Genomic DNA, 16,936 nt, shown 5'->3' with positions numbered 1-16,936 from the left:
ATGCACGTTGCTGGGTCACGTTGAACTGGGAGAAGGGAAATGAGGCAAGGGGAGAAGGTAAAGGCTGGAGGAATGGAAATGAAGGCCATGGTTGAGTTCACTAAAGCTGTCTGTTACACTGCTTTGCTGTGGCTGTAAGACATCACTGTAACTGAGGCAAGACATACTTGGTTTGCTAATACCCAAGATATTCTTAGCAAAACTGCTTTCACAGACTCAATTTCAGTTTCACAAACTATCCTTCCTTGCTCCAAACATATCACTGGAGGTTTGAATTACTGTATCTGAGAGCAAGAACTTCAATTCTGCTTTAACATTCAATTCTATAAGGTAATGCTGTAAAATACTTTACACTTTAAATACAAGAACCCAGGAATATGAATTTAACAGTATCACAAGCAGCCTGACAGAGCTACCTTGGATACATATAGATATACATAAGCACACACATGCACTAGATTAGATAAATGATTCAGCTTTAATTTACAGAGTCCAGACTAAGAGTTCAGTGAAAAGCATAAAGGGCTGCATAATAACAGTGCAGTAGTAAGAATCACATGTACAGCAGTAAGTTAGAATCACAGGAGGAGTTGGAAGGGACCTCCAGAAATCGTCAAGTCCAACCCCTCTGCCATGGCAGGATCACGTATGACAGGTCACACAGGAACGCATCCAGACAGGCCTTGAAAGTCTCCAGGGAAGGAGACTCCACCACCTCTCTGGACAGTCTGTTCCAATGCTCCAGCACCCTCACAGTACAGAAGTGTTTCCTCATGTTGAGGTGCAACTTCAGCGTTGCAGTTTGTGCCTGTTGCCCCTTGTCCTATCCCAGGACACCAAAGATAAGAGACTGGCCCCTTTCTTCTTGACACCCACCCTTCAGATATTTATAGACATAAGATGGGCTCTCAGTTTTCTCTTTTCCAGGCTAAACAGTCCCAGGTACCTCAGCCTTTCCTCATAGGACAGATGTTCCAGTTCCTTCATCATCCTCATAGCTCTCCAGTGGACATTGTCTAGTATATCTCTGCCCCTCTTGAACCAGGGAGCACAGCACTGGACACAATGCCCCAGATGTGGTCTCACCAGGCCAGAGTAGAGAGGAAGGAGAACTTCCCTTGACCTGCTGGCCACACTCTTCTTAATGCACCCCAGGAGACCATCTGCCTTCTTGCCACATAGGCACATTGCTGTCCAGTGAATAACTTGTTGACCACCAGGACTCCAAAGTCCTTCTCCATGGAGTTGCTTTCCAGCAGGTCAACCCCTAATCTGTACTGGTGCATGGTGATGTTCCTCCCCAGGTGCAGGACTCTGCATTTACACAATCATTGTATTTTATCAAGACCACAATAATTCTTTAGTGAACAGAACAGAACAGAATAGAATAGACCAGACCAGGTTGGAAGAGACCTTCAAGATCATTGTGTCCAACCCATCAACCAATCCAACCCACCTAAACAACTAAACCATGGCACCAAGCACCCCATCAAGCCTCCTCCTAAACACCTCCAAAGATGGTGACTCCACCACCTCCCCAGGCAGCCCATTCCAATGGGCAATCACTCTCTCTGTATAGAACTTCTTCCTAGTTCTTTAGTTCTATTCACTCTAGAACAACAACAAGCAAAATCTACACACAAAATGTTTTGGTTTGGTTGGTTTGGTTTTTTCCCCCTTGCCTGAAATATTTATTTTCTACAGTTTTGTTTGTGGCAACACAGGCTTGAAGCTCTGAATGGAGCCCTCCACCACACTTGTAGGGAAGATGGCCAAGAAGTGAAACTGGAAACATAAAGCAATCAAAAACCAGCAGAGAAGACAGGGGGAAACGATTTTCTGAAAGCACAAGCTTATGGTTTGGATAATGAAGGCCACAAACCACATGAAACTGAGAGCAGCATTCCACAAAGGTTTGGAGGGAATACCAGATGCCTTGTCAAGTTCATCAACACAACCCCCAGCCTTGGGATTTAATACATAAATAATGGCAATCTGGATCACATTTGGACACTGGATTCTCAGCTGGTTTGCACACCTACTGAATATACATTTTCCTCCTCCTGGCTCTGTCATATGCCTTCCCTGCTTTATAAATAAAATTCCTTCAGCAGTTGGATCCTACACGTATGCTGTACTCATGACAGACTATTAAATCATAGGATGTGCCACATGTTTTGCTTACCTCCTCGTTATGAACTAGAGCTCCTTAAAAACAGGCATGACTCAAGACAACCAGCTCTAAAAAAGGAAAGCAAAGCCTGCCAAGCACTGGCAACTCTATCAATAATAAAACAGCAGAAATGGAACAGAAAGGTAACTGATTTTTTTTTCCTGTTTCACCCAGCTGAACTGTGTTATTAGATCACTAAAGGACTCCACACAATTCTGAAGCAAGACAAGCAGTCTTTTATCAATTGAGTTTCTAAGGAAGATATCAGTTTCCCATGACTGCAGGTAACAGAGAGGAGCTCTACCATCATTCTGCTCCCTGCACCACTCCGAACATTCATAGATTCATGGAATGGTTTGGGTGGGAAGGGACCTTAAAGATCATCCAGTTTCAACCCCTCTGCCATGGGCAGGGACACTTTCCACCACCCTGCTCAAGGTCTCATCCAACCTGGCCTTGAACACCTCTAGGGAGGGGGCATTCTGGAGCTCCTTGGGCAACCTGTTCCAGTACCTCATCACACTTACTGCAAAGAAGTTCCTCATAACATTAAGACTTCTAATTTAAATACAAGAGCAACTGAACTAACTCTTTGTCAAATCTGCCACAGAAGCAAAGTGCTGGGATCACCAAAGTGTGTACTGTTAGGAATGAGTTCCTCTTAGCTGCTGTAATGCCACAAATCAAAGCTGATTTGCAGTGACTGGTTTGAACTGGGGGGGAGTAATCTAAATCCCTCTCAGCCTTACATAATACAAAGTCACAGCAAATACTATACTGCAGACAAGGTAACAATTCCCTCTATTCTGTAGCCAGAAGAGGTGTCAATGTCTCACAAACAAAATACCACCTGCAAATACTGAGTTCAGGAGCACTGCTGTACTCTGTGTACTAGCACACTGATAGTTAAGTCCAAAGTACCAACATGCTTAGATCTGTTTAGATGGCAACAAGTCCTAGATGAGAAAAAAAACAGGCTCCCCTAATTGAAAAACAACTCTACACACCAGTAACATTAAGCACAATGGCATTCAGAAGAGTTCTCAGTAGCATTCCCTTGTTGATCCAAGTGTGGCAGGAAAAAAAAGGTGAGAGAGAGACTCCAGTAATACAGGATTAAAGATTTAGCTGTGAATGGCAGAGAGACTAAAGGCAGACTTCTTCATGCAATGAATGGTTGACCTGTATTGAAACAGTAGGGCATTAATGGAAATGTTCCATGAATGTGATAGACCAGGGAAAAACCTCCAAGACCAAACTACTGGGGAAGATTACTATTTTAATCCTTCAGATTGACAAAACATGATTACAATCAAGCAATTGAGAACTTCTCTTGATACTTAAAAAAAGAAGCATCCAAAAGCTGCTAAAAAACCCCAACTATAAAGGCATAAGTTTAGTAGAAATTGGCCAGAAGGCTGCAAGAGCAACATCATCTACTATGTCCAAAGGAGATGCAGAAACCCAAAGGCACTGAATATATGTAGTAATTGAAAACAGAAGAAGTTGGTGAAGCAACAAAAGCCTTTCAGTGAATCCTGCCTGTCCTGGGGATGTTCCAATTTGAATGCAGGGTATTAAAGTAGTATTTCACCCAGCAAGAAACCATTAGCTCTGGTTTATGGAAGATGTGGAATAAATGACTTTTAGCTCAGCAGGCTGAGTTAAAATGTGTAGAAGCTGACAGGTAACATTAAAGCTGTATTCATCAAGTCCACAGAAAACTGACCTTCTGAGGAACCCAAGATATCAGCAAATGGCTTTGTAGCAATATTGAGTATTCTGGTGATGCAGGATACACAATATCTGGAAATAAGTATCTGAAAAGTATAATTCATGGAAACTGCTGGGTTCAAAATAAAAGATAAGTTTTTAGGCAATAAAGCTAGAAGGTAAGAGACAAGTGACAACAAACTGCCTGGAATACATGGAGGTTAAAGCACTTGTATGTATAAAAAAAAGAATGGTAAGTAGTACTAAATAAAACCAATCACAAATCACCAGTCAGGAGCCTGACTCAACAACCAGCCCATACTTGTGTAATTGCCTGGTGCAGTGTCACACACTCCCCCTTATCTCTCTCATCCTAGGAGGTGAAGCACTGAATGGTACATCTGCTTTGCTGATGCTTTCCAAGTAATTGCAACCATTTCATCACGACACTGAAGGACTTCAGCATGGACTCCTACTCCAGCTGGAATCCTAAAGACAGCTCAACACACTCATCTATTCACTCTGAGGCCATACTTTCCCAAATACACATCTCCTCACCAATTATCTTTACCATATACAAAGCTCCCTCTCGTTAATTCTTTAATAACACATAGAGGAAATTATTTTCTTTATATTTGGAAGAGATGTATTGGCTGCTCTTTGGGTACAGGCAGAACTGAAACAGCTGCTGTCACTGTCACCAATGACTATTATCTATTTATGTGTCATGGAGCAGATCTGCTCAGACACAGCCAAGCACTGTGCATAAATGAGAAGCTCACACTGCATGAATGATAATCATCTTGTAAGTAAAATATTACTCAAGTAATTTCTCTTTCACTTATAATAAATCCTCAAGGAGACCAGCATCACCTTTTCTGTTCCATGAGTCTTTTCACACACCACTTGCACAAGTATAAAATGGTCAGGATGATGAAATCCAAAACACTTGTTCTAAGCACGACAATCCTATACACAACAGACCTTAATGCATAAGTTGACTACAAGAATCCATGAAGTCCTTAACATGCTAAACCATTTGTGGCAAGGTATGTGCAACTTCCACGTCGCTGGCAGCAAAAAATAACCCCCTGCATTCTGAGAATTTCATAGAATGGCTTAGGTTGGAAGGGACCTTAGAGATCATCCAGTCCAAGCTCCCCACCGTGAGCAGGGACACCTTGCAACTAGACCCGGCTGCCCAGGGCCTCAACTCAGCTGCTCAAGGCATCAGAATTTGCTTGTTCTTGCTCAGTACTGAATTCCACTTGAACTACATTTGCCACATAGAAGTGCTGAAAAAATCACTGTATACATTTAAAAATCAAGATGTTCTGTTGGTGCAGTGTAAAAGCATGATGACACCTGCATTTAGGCCCCCACAGCACTGATTCATGTGACATCAGCAGGTACCTTTTCAATGCCAACTGACCAGGTCTCACAGGACTTTTTGATAAGACAATTAAGGATTAATTAAATTATAGAAGTAAAAAAAATTAAAAAATAGCCCCAAACAGCTATTGTCTTGTGTATAAAGATCAGCAATCCTTAAAACACCTATCAATACAGAGGTCACAAGCATCCAGTTACCAACAGGAATTAAGTAGATGTAAATAATAAGCAAATGTAAAATAGCTGAAGGACACTGAGAAACATTTGGAAGATTACATTCAGTGAATACACTGAGAGGTATGTTCATAATGGGATTGCTGATTTGGTTTTGTAGCCAGTTCTGAGCCTCTCAGTTTAAGAAAGATGTTGAGTTGCTTGAATGTGTCCAGAGAAGGGCAGTAAAGCAGGGGAGGGGTCTGGAGCACAGCCCTGTGAGGAGAGGCTGAGGGAGCTGGGGTTGCTTAGCCTGGAGAAGAGAAGGTTCAGGGGAGACCTTCTTGCCGTCTACAACTACCTGAAGGGAGGTTGTAGCCAGGTGGGGGCTGGTCTCTTCTCCCAGAAGAGACATAACCTCTGACAGAACAAGAGGACACAGTCTGAAGCTGTGCCAGGGGCAGTTTAGGCTGGATGTTAGGAAGAAACGTTAGGAAGAAATTCTTCACAGAGAGAGAGAGATTGGCCATTGGAATGAGCTGCCCAGGGAGGTGGTGGAGTCACCATCTCTGGTGGTGGAGCCACCATCACTGGCAATGTTTAGAGACTGGATGAGGTACTTTGTACCATGGTTTAGTTGATGAGATGGTGTTGGGTGATAGGTTGGACTCAATGATCTTGAAGGTCTTTTCCAACCTAGTTAATTCTGTATTCTGTACATCACAAACTGGTTTAGGACTTAAAAAACCCAAACCAACCCCCCCTTCCCACCCCATGCCCCCCTGAATAAAACTCACAGCAGCATAGCAAACAATTATTTTTTTTGCAGGACTGTAATTTACCAAAACCAACCAGTTTGTAGAGCTCATTTCACTCCCAAATTTATATAAGTGCATACCACCTCTTAAATTTACTTACATAGGTGGGAGAGGGGAATTTACCTGAGGGCAAGGTATTCAGACAAAAGGCCCCTATTCCTGGTGAAAGCAAGTGGTCAGTTGCCATGGCTGCTGAGAAGCTTCTGGTACTCATTTTGGTAGTAAGGATATTCACAGCAAACCAATCTCCACCAGAGCCAGCTGGGATCGCTGCAGGGAACGGGACACAGGGGACACACAAGGGATCAAGTTCAAAGGGGAAAAAGGAGCGATACAATAACATAAGAGAGTTTTAGCTAGAGATCACTGCAGTTACAATAGTTACACATCATTACAGAACTAAAAAGGAAGCAGACCTGTGTAAAAGGCTGGATTCCCATGAGAATATCCCTTACTACAGTACAGAACAGCTAACGGAGGCAAATATACTCACACAGAAAAGTTCTGTTTTACTGCCAACTACTTGAAGAGTGAGTATATTTGGATGTGAGAAGGAAGAGAGCCCTGAGATGCAGCACAAGAGAGGTGTGCTTCAAAATGAGAGACAGCTTTTCTGTTTTGTTTTGCCTAGCCTGAGACTTCTCAGCCCACATTATTTGTTCCTATCAGTGATGTCTGAACTCCACCTGTTCAAAATTCACACTAAAGAACCAAGGCTCTGCAGAAGTAAGGGAACAGGACTTCACTTTGGTTTTGTATTTGGAGCAGTGTTACTAAAACCTGCACAAGTCTGACATTCTGACTCTGCAGGCTGTGACATTTCAGTACATTAAGTTTTCTCCCAAAGTAGCAATGATGATATTTAATTTGACAAACCAGGTGAGAATCATTAAAAATAGAATAATTAAATTGTTTATTTGTTAGCTTTCTTTACTTTGCAAAGTTGCCTCACCCTAAAGATAATAAATTCCTACACTTTCACCCCTTGGGGCACAGTAAAACCCAAGCACTTGTAGAGTGCCCTTGGTTGGCAGTTTATTGGGCTAGGTGGACAACACTTAAGAGATTTACCACTGAAGTTGGGTAGTGACTGGCTGGAAAGCAGCCCTGAGGAGAGAGACTTGGGAGTGCTGGTGGACGAGAAGCTCAACATGAGCTCTCAGTGTGCACTTGCAGCCCGCAAAGCCAATCAGATCCTGGGCTGCAGCAAGAGAAGTGTGGCCAGCAGGTCGAGGGAGGTGATCCTCCCCCTCTGCTCAGCTCTGGTGAGACCCCACCTGGAGTACTGCCTCCAGTTCTGGAGCCCCTAGTACAAGAGGGATATGGAAGTGCTGGAAGGTGTCCAGAGAAGGGCCACATGGATGAGCAGAGGGCTGGAGCACCTCTCCTGTGAGGACAGACTGAAGGAGTTGGGGCTGTTCAGTCTGGAGAAGAGAGGGCTCCAAGGTAACCTAATTGTGCCCTTCCAGTATCTGAAGGGGGCCTACAAGAAAGCTGGGGAGGGACTTCTCAGGATGTCAGGTAGTGATAGGACTAGAGGGAATGGAATGAAGCTGGAGGTGGGGAGATTCAGGCTGGAGGTGAGGAGGAGGTTCTTCACCATGAGAGTGGTGAAGCCCTGGAATGGGTTGTCCAGGGAGGAGGTTGGGGTAGTGTCGCTGGAGGTGTTTAAGCCCAGGCTGGATGAGGCTCTGGCCAGCCTGGTCTAGTGTGAGGTGTCCCTGCCCAAGTCAGGGGGATTGGAACTAGATGATCCTTGTGGTCCCTTCCAACCCTGACTGATACTACCAAGTGACTTACAGATACCTAGTTACAAATGATTATGTTACTGAGGTCTCCAGATCCCCAGCAATGGGAACAACTACAACATAAAAATTGTTACAGAAGTGCCAGGCTCCGGTGCAGCTGGATCCCAAGCTTGTTTCCTCGGGAGTTAGGTAACAGCAGAATCCAACTGCTGTTCAAAAATAAAAGCTCTGGTATTTTCAGGCTACATGGTAAGCTGCATGGCACACAAAAGCTGTGCTGGGGGCACTTCTCACAAAGCAAGGCTTGTACATGCACACTGGAGAACCTGGGAACACTAAAAACCACAGCCTGAGCTGGAGATCTTTTCCTGCTTTCCTGTTTCTTCTCATGAAAACAGGACAGAATGAAGTGATTTGGGTTCCCCCCCCAAACAGACACACTGTGTAATTATTTAATAGCAATTATTATAATGATTTGGGGAAAAAAAATAGCTGTGAAACAAATAACTTTGTGTAACCCTTTGTCATTCCATTCACGTTTCATCAGATGTTATCTAGGCTCCTTCACCCAACCTGCTTGGAGAAGAAAGCACAACATAAACCAAAATACACTTTAACAAGCAGCTCTCCCTCTGAAACCAATACACTTTTCTATCCCTTTGATACAACCCAAACAAACAAACCCAACAACAACAACAAACCAAACCTCTGAGGCTTTGGCAAGAGAAACATCAAATTTCAGCTTTGTTTTGCTTCTTCCATAGCCCATAATCACTTGAACATAACACACCATTTTATTCCTGACAGGCTTGATTTAAATATCCTTTATCATAACAATGCTTCACACTAGAGTATCATCTGCTAGAACATGAAGTAATCCTCAACACCATTTTCATTCCGGGAGGAATGAAATATATACACTGAAACTATTCTGAGAATTGCTTAAGGAGAATGATCACAGTACCACAGTATCACTAAGGTTGGAAGAGAGCTCGAGGATCATCACGTCCAACCTGTCACCACAGACCTCATGACTAGACCACGGCACCAAGTGCCACATCAAATCCCCTCTTGAACACCTCCAGGGATGGTGACTCCACCACCTCCCTGGGCAGCACATTCCAATGACAAATGACTCTCTCCATGAAGAACTTTCTCCTCACCTTGAGCCTAAACTTCCCCTGGTGCAGCCTGATACTGTGTCCTCTTGTTTTGGTGCTGGTTGCCTGGGAGAAGAGACCAACCCCTTCCTGGCTACAACCACCTTTCAGGTAGTTGTAGAGAGCAATGAGGTCACCTCTGAGCCTCCTCTTCTCCAGGCTAAACAATCCCAGCTCCCTCAGCCTCTCCTCATAGGACTTGTGCTCAAGGCCTCTCCCCAGCCTCATTGCCCTTCTCTGGACACGTTCAAGTGTCTCAATGTTCTTCTTAAACTGAGGGGCCCAGAACTGGACACAGCACTCAAGGTGTGGCCTAACCAATGCAGAGTACAGGGGCACAATGACTTCCCTGCTCCTGCTGGCCACACTACTCCTAATGCAGGCCAGGATGGCATTGGCCTTCTTGGCCACCTGGGCACACTGCTGGCTCATGTTTAGGCAGTTGTCAATCAGCACCCCCAGGTCCCTCTCTGGGAGCTCTCCAGCCACTCTGACCCCAGCCTGTAGCTCTGCATGGGGTTGCTGTGGCCAAAGTGCAGCACCCGGCTCTTGGACTTGTTAAATGCCATGATCACATAACTGTACACATAAAATGCTGCTGTTAATTCCTGGTGATTCTGCAAATGCATTAATTTTTACTCTGCACACAGAAGAGTTGTCTGACTTCAACACAGCTTCTGCAGAACTTTAACTGTAGAAATGAAATGTCTGCAGAATCAGCATCCAGGTTTGTATTGCATCTGCAAAGATAATGTAAAACAAGTAGCAAAGCAGAAGTCACACTGGGTGAGTTTATTACCTAAATGCCACTGGCAGCTTAAGAGATTCAGGATGTAACACAAGATTTCATATTGATTTAATCTTAATTATTTCTTTATGCAATTATTTAATAATGATTTAATCTTAATAAATGGAATTATTGGACCAGCAACTATTGCTAGATTACCTCCCAAATACCTTTCCACCAGCAACTATTGCTAGATTATCTCCCAAATACCTTTCCACCAGCAACTATTGCTAGTTTATCTCCAAAATACCTTTCCAATTTCACAAAGCACCACAGCAGTTTGAGTTTGGCCTTTTGGAAGATGTTCTGTTACAGAAGCTTAAACCACAATGCAATGCATCAAACTACTAACAGAGAAAGCCCTGTGGTTTTGTTGAACAAAAAGAAAAGAAGCATTTATTGATTCCTTTATGTTCATCAGAACTCTACCAACATCTTCACACAGAAAAAAACATGCTGGCATGAGGCCTCCACTTCAATACAAAAAGTATTGGATTTCAAACATAAGGAAACTTCAGCTTGCACTTTCTCCTCTCTCTCTCCTGCTGTCATAAGCAGTTCTGCTTTACTACCTGACCTTCAGACTGTTCTTTTTCACTACGTGTAGCACTGGTGTAAGATAGACATTATGCTAATGCTTTCTGTAAGCATTCAGTCAACACTGACTCATTCACAACAATGCAGATTGTTACGTCTACGTAATGTTTTGCAATTTGGCCACGTACACAAGCCAACCAAGCCAGTCACATAGAACACACTCTGTGAAAGTCTTCAGTTCAAGCAGAGAGAAGCTCTGCTGTTAGCTCATAGGCTGGACTTGACAATCTCAGAGGTCTTTCCCAGCCTCAGTAATCCTGTGATTCTATAAAGCTGTTTTGCACTTATTCCAGGAAAAGTACACACTCTGTGCCCTTTGGCTGGCTAAAAAAATTAGTAACTTTCACAAAACTAAAGTTTTGAGAGTTGGGGCTGTTGAGTCTGGAGAAGAGGAGGTTCCGAGGAGACCTTATTGTGGCCTTCCAGTGTCTTAAGGAGGTCTACAACAAAGCTGGCAAGGAACTTTTTAGGATCTCAGGTAGTGATAGGACTAGAGGGAATGGAGCAAAACTAGAAATGGGTAGATTCAGACTGGATGTTAGGAAGAAGTTCTTCCCCATGAGAGTGGTGAGACACTGGAACAGGTTGCCCAGAGAGGTGGTAGAAGCCTCATCCCTGGAGGAGGTTTTTAAGGCCAGGCTGGATGTGGCTGTGAGCAACCTGCTCTAGTGTGAGATGTCCCTGCCCATGGCAGGGAGGCTGGAGTTAGATGATCCTTGAGGTCCCGTCCAACCCTGGCAATTCTCTGATTCTAAAGTGGCATAGAAGTGGAATACACAAAATAAGCAAAAATTCTACTTCTTTTTTTGCTACTAGCAGAAGTTTCAAAGTTCATCCAACTAATTTTGACCATTTAATTACACAAAGAAATGAGCCCATTCTGGCCAAATAAAGGTGTTACACTGGTTGATGCTAAAAGGAGTCATCTCAGATCTCTTGAGGTGGCAACACCAAACAAGCATGTCTCACTGGTATAAAAAGCAGGGTGATATGTGGGTCGAATATTTAGGTAGAACATGAAGAATAGAATAGGAATAAGAATAGGAATAGGAATAAACCAGGCTGGAAAAGACCTTTGAGATCATTGAGTCCAACCTATCACCCAACACCATCTAATCAACTAAACCATGGTACCAAGTGCCTCATCCAGTCCCCCCTTAAACACCTCCATTGATGGCTCAGATGATATAGGATATCAATGTTTATAGCAGGAGCAGCTGATTCCTGACATCCACCCAATTAGTATGCTAGCCTTTGTAAAACAAATCTTCACCTTTAGAATGATTTCCCAGCCACAAGGTGAAAAAAAAATTGCCAGAAAAATGAATGCCATTTTCTTCTACTGAAATCTCAGTATTTTCACATCTATTGCTTCAGGGGAGCACAAAGAAAGATGCCACAACAAACACTTTTAAATCTCTGTTTTCCTTGTGAAAACAGCAAATAAGTTTCAAACAAAGAATGCAACTTTTTAAGTAGAAGTATGTGTTCTCATTGGTAGATTTAATAGTCAATAGCTAATTTGAGATGAGGAATGTGATATTCAGTGGGGCTACTTAATGTAGAGGCAAAGTATGTAAGCTTCCCTTCATGCTGCTTAGGTGTATTTTGATAAACAAAACTGCCAATACTGACACAGAAGACTCAGACTGCTCATCAATAGAAAGGCAATTTCAGTTGGTGACCCTACAAGCCAAAACCCCCAAAATACATGGAAAAAACCCTTTATAAAATCTATGTGGGCAATAGCCAATCTGTCAATATTCTAGATCCAAACAAATCAAGATTCAAAACCTTGTGCTGGAGATGATCCCTTTATAACCACAGACTGTAACAGGAACATTACTGTGAACATCTTGAGTCCTACAGGAAATCTTTAACACCACTGTTTCATACACTTGTCTATAAAGTCTAACTGAGGAAGAAAGATGTAACACTGAAGGGTACCTGATAATACCCTTGTAGAGCAGTGCACAGAAAACATTACAATAAAAGGAGCTGTTCAACAAGAAGTCTCTCATGGGGGGAAAATATGTAACAGCACACACTAAGTTTTGACACAAGTTTCAGTTCACTGAGGAAGACCTTGACAGTAATCACTACACAGGAGGCTCCCAGGCAGTGTCTGGTTCCAACCTTTGTAAAGGATAACGCTCTCATCCAGGTAGTTGCTTCATTTTAGAGCACATCTATTATGATATAGACACTCCACCATCCACATTCACCAAAAAAACACAAAACCCCCCACACTTAACACAATACAGAGATGACAAAAATTCAAGCCTCCAAATGACAAACTCATCCCTTCAGCTTAGCAGATAGCATTTAGTTTCATATCCCACACATCAGGCTCCCCACTTCCCTCCTCATTTTCTTCCACAGCCTTGGAAAAGAGCAATGCACAAAGACATAGAACTTCTGGAGTGGATCCAGAGGAGGGCCACAAAGATGGACTGGAGCAGGCTGAGAGAGCTGGTGCTGTTCAGCCTGGAGAAGAGAAGGCTCCAGGGAGACCTTATAGCAGCCTTCCAGTACCTTAATGGAGCTGCAAGAAAGCCGGGAAGAGATTTTTTACAAGGGCTTGTAGTGACAGGATGAGAGCTTGAGAAGGGTAGATTTAGACTGGATATTAGAAAGAAATACTTTACAGTGAAGGTGGTGAGCCACTGGAACAGGTTGCCCATGGAAGGTCATGGATGCCCCCTCCCTGGAGGTGTCTGACACCAGGCTGGAAGAGGCCTTGAGCAACCTGGTCTAGTGGGAGGTCTCCCTGCCCATGGCAGAGGGGCTGGAACTAGATGCTCTTAAGGTCCCTTCCAACCCAAACCATTGTATGAATCTATGTTGAAGACAGAATACACAGCTCTTGTTTTAAAATAAGCTTTTAAAAAATATCTATGAGAAAGCCAAAAAGTCATTACCAGATCCTGATGTGAGCTACAGGTTTGTTACAACTTGAGTAAATAAGCTCTACCCCCTTCACCACCCCTAAGCTGCAACACAGCAATTAGAAAAACCTTTTGCAAAGGCAAAAAGTCATTTAGGTAGCAAAACTGTTCCAAAATGCAGTTTGGGTTTTCCTCCTCTCCGTGTTCTTGGACCTTTAGACTCCTATCTATGCAAAAAAATCTCCCTAGCTAACTAATGTAGAATGACAAAGCTCCTTCACAACCCCTATCAGTTCATCTTGAAAGCACTGTAAGCTGCTCAACTGCTGAGTGACACAACACTTTTAAATTTGCATATACACTATCAAGATTGTAAGAAGGATGAGTTTCTAACATATGAGTAACAGCCACTGCAGCAATCTTCATGGCAAATATTGCTAAATCAGCAGTGATTTGGGGAAGCTCCACAAGATGACCTCCTGAGATACCTTCCAACCTCAACCATGCTATGATTCTGTGATTTGTGGCAAACAAACTTCTCTGTAACTGAAGCTACAAGTTCATATCTTCTATTTGTTCTTTGAAGTACATTTTAGATTCAGCTTTGCTCAAACAGAAAGAGAAATGCAATCATCAGAAAGGAAAGTAAATTGAGCTGATAAGAGTATTCTTTCCACTCTTTCTTTATGGTGCTTTTTCCCAGCACATTTTAACCCTGCCACTAACACCTGCTTTGATGAAGATGGCAAACAGGCATCAGTTCTGAGGAACTATGAAAACTGCAGAACAGGAACTAATATTAGTAATAGAGCAGAAAGTGAAAGTGTCTTTTGGCACCAGATGTATTGCAGGAAATACCTCGTGTATTTGGCTTCACACTGATACGAAAGTGTGCGAAGCCTGCCTTAATCACGCTCATATAAACCATATTAAAGAAAATCCTGAAATAAAGAACAACTTTATCACTTTTTGTTGGGAAAAAAAACAAACAAGAAGTTTCTGAAACTTAAAAAGCTACCAGATTTACAGGTGCTCATGTCACTTGAATTCTGTTTTCTTGTGTAATGAAGTTGTGCAACTACTGAAGCACCAGTTCTCCGGGGAAAAAAGATACAATCTAACTCTGATTAAGAATACACAAAATAAGGAGCTTAGTAATGTCCATATTTTAGGTAGTAAATATCATCTTTTAATGTTGACGTAGTGTGGGTTAAAAGCTTCAACTTGGAAGCTTCAGATTTTTAGATATATCCCATAAGCTCTACAAAAATGACCAAACTTGTCACAACCAACTGGTGGAGTCTTGTTGAAGCAGCATTGTCACATCACACAGAACAGCAAACACAGATTTACCAGCATTAAGAAATACTTACTTCTAATCTATACAGATGTTTATTCACAAAAATAGACCAAAAAAGGGCTGATGTTACTCATGCCCACTTCCTAGAGACATTTGAGATTTGCATCAGTAGCACAGAGACCAGAGCTGACTTCTCCCTCCACAGAGCTTAAGAGCAGTAGAAGCAGTGAGCTGTATCAGTCAATTATGTGCAGTGATTTCATGTACATTTCTGATTAGAAACTGACTCAAGGCTGATGACATCTTCATACTGCATTTCCATTTGTAGAGTGCTCAGTTATTTCCACGCAAAGATGAGGTTTCTTTACTGGCATTCCTAGCTACAAAACTCATGAGCAGAGTGGAGGACAATCATTATTCTACTACCGCTTTATCCAATATCTTTAGCAGGTAGGTATCAAAGGATTTGGAATGCCATTTGTGTTTTCTCTGTGCATCATCAACAGATGAGTCAAATGACAATCTGATATTTTATATTGTTTGATTTTCCCTATTTACTAGCACACCTTTCAGAAATATCACACCAAAAGAAAACATTGTGAAACAAATAAAGGACCAATACTTGGAGCTGTATTTTTTAATTTATAAAAGTAAGCTCTGAAGCATAACAAGGCTGTGGTATCATGACAGATCAAGTATCTAATAGGTTTTTGACCCTATGTACAACGTGGCATTCTACAATTCTCTCAATCATCTTGTGTACTTGCTGCAGGTTTTCCATCTCTCAAACACACGGCACTGACAGCTATAAAATTTTACCGCAGAGGTTTTGTTTGTTTGCTTTAAGCCACGAGGTATTTTAGACGTGATTTCAGTCACTCAGCAAACGTCCGACTGATTTCATCCCTTGGCGTGCACTGGAATGCATCGCTGTTGTCACCCGGTCTCACCTGCCTGTGCAAGGGCTCAGGTGTCGCGACCCGACTGCAAGGGCACATGCCGAGCTACACTCCCAGCCAGCAAGCGAATTGGGTCGGCCTGTGTGAAGCCCCCACCGCCGCCTTGCAATTGCGCCGGGGTTTAGGGTTTTGTCTCTTTCTGCTCCCCCTCGCACACCACCTCGCCGCTCCGGGCTGCTCTGGGGGCGCCCCGCCTGCGGCCCCCGCTGAGGGGCTGCGCCGCCTCCTCCCGGGAGACCCGGGCCCCCTGCCACGGCAGCCCCCGCCCACCGTCAGGGCTGCCCCCGCCCGGTTCGGCTCCGCGCCGTGCGGAGGGCTGCGGGGGCGGGCACCGTCTGCCCGGTGGGGAGGCGAACGGAGCCCGGCGGTGACTCACTCGGTGACTCCATTCTGCGCCAGGCACACCGAGCCCGAGCCTCGGGTGGGCCCCCCTGCGCCGCCGAGCACCCAAGGAGCAGGCTGCGGGCCATTTATTGCCGCTGTCACCGCCGGACAGCCCCACGCGAGCAGCCGGCCGCCCCTTCCACTGACCTGGAGAGATGCTTCAGGATCTGCTTCTTAATAATCCCCGCCATGGTGTCTGCTGGCCCGCGCCCCTCACGACAACCAGCCAGGACCGGGGACGCGCCTCATCCCTCCTCTTCCCCCTGCCCGGGCTGGGGAGACCGCCGGGAGCGGAGCCACTGCCTCCGCTCACGCTTACTCGGCCCCCGCCGCCATCTTGGCTGCAGCATCGCCTAGTGACGGGGGGCGGCGGCGACGGGGCGGTAACGGGGAGGGCTGGAATCGGAGCCACCGCCCCGCGCGCGGAGCGGCGGAGCCGGGCCGGCGGAGGCGGGGCAGAGGCGCCTACCGCCGTGTCCCGCTCGGAGACCCGCTCCCAGACCCGCTCCCCGCCGCAGCCCGGGTCTGCCTGGTCAGCGCCGCTGTCCACGCGCATCGCCCTCAGCCAACCCCGCCCGCCTTTTCTCCGCTCTTCTCCACCTGCTTCTTTCCTTCCTCTTCAGTCTTCCCATCCCCAAGACTCATGTCAGCGACTCCCTGCGCCCCCACCAGCGGCTCCATCCCTCCTCTCGCTTTTGGACCGTGTCCCCCGTGGGTCCGCTTCCCCCTTACCCCCATGCGCCCAGCCCGCTCGCCCCCCGAGCGGCCGATACCTGTTGTTATCCTTGTTGAAAATCTGTTAGAGGTGCCACAAAAACGTGTTACATTTAACTGCATGGAAAAAAGAAATGGTTCTAGTATTTA

General features: G+C 44.6%; 1 protein-coding gene across 2 annotated transcripts in view; it reads right to left on the bottom strand.

The window, feature by feature from the left end:
* BLTP3B (bridge-like lipid transfer protein family member 3B) overlaps nucleotides 1-16,430 on the bottom strand; it is a 55,466-nt gene extending 39,036 nt beyond the window's left edge. The window contains exons 1-2 of one of the 2 annotated variants that reach the window (XM_068142743.1): nucleotides 16,220-16,430; nucleotides 6,373-6,519 (exon numbers count right to left, since the gene is read on the bottom strand). Coding sequence is in view for 1 of the 2 variants with exons in the window: in XM_068142742.1 (XP_067998843.1) it covers nucleotides 16,220-16,263 (44 nt within the window). In the remaining variant the exon portion in view is untranslated. The remainder of the gene's footprint in view (nucleotides 1-6,372; nucleotides 6,520-16,219) is intronic. The other variant, XM_068142742.1, reaches the window with a different exon arrangement.
* Between the last annotated feature and the right edge of the window lie 506 nt (nucleotides 16,431-16,936).

The sequence above is a fragment of the Melanerpes formicivorus genome, unplaced genomic scaffold (genome assembly GCF_026170545.1).
Source record: "Melanerpes formicivorus ecotype bairdi unplaced genomic scaffold, bMelFor1.0.p_v2 SCAF_8, whole genome shotgun sequence".
Taxonomy (NCBI): Eukaryota; Metazoa; Chordata; class Aves; order Piciformes; family Picidae; genus Melanerpes; species Melanerpes formicivorus.
This window is presented reverse-complemented; position numbering and strand designations above follow the sequence as displayed.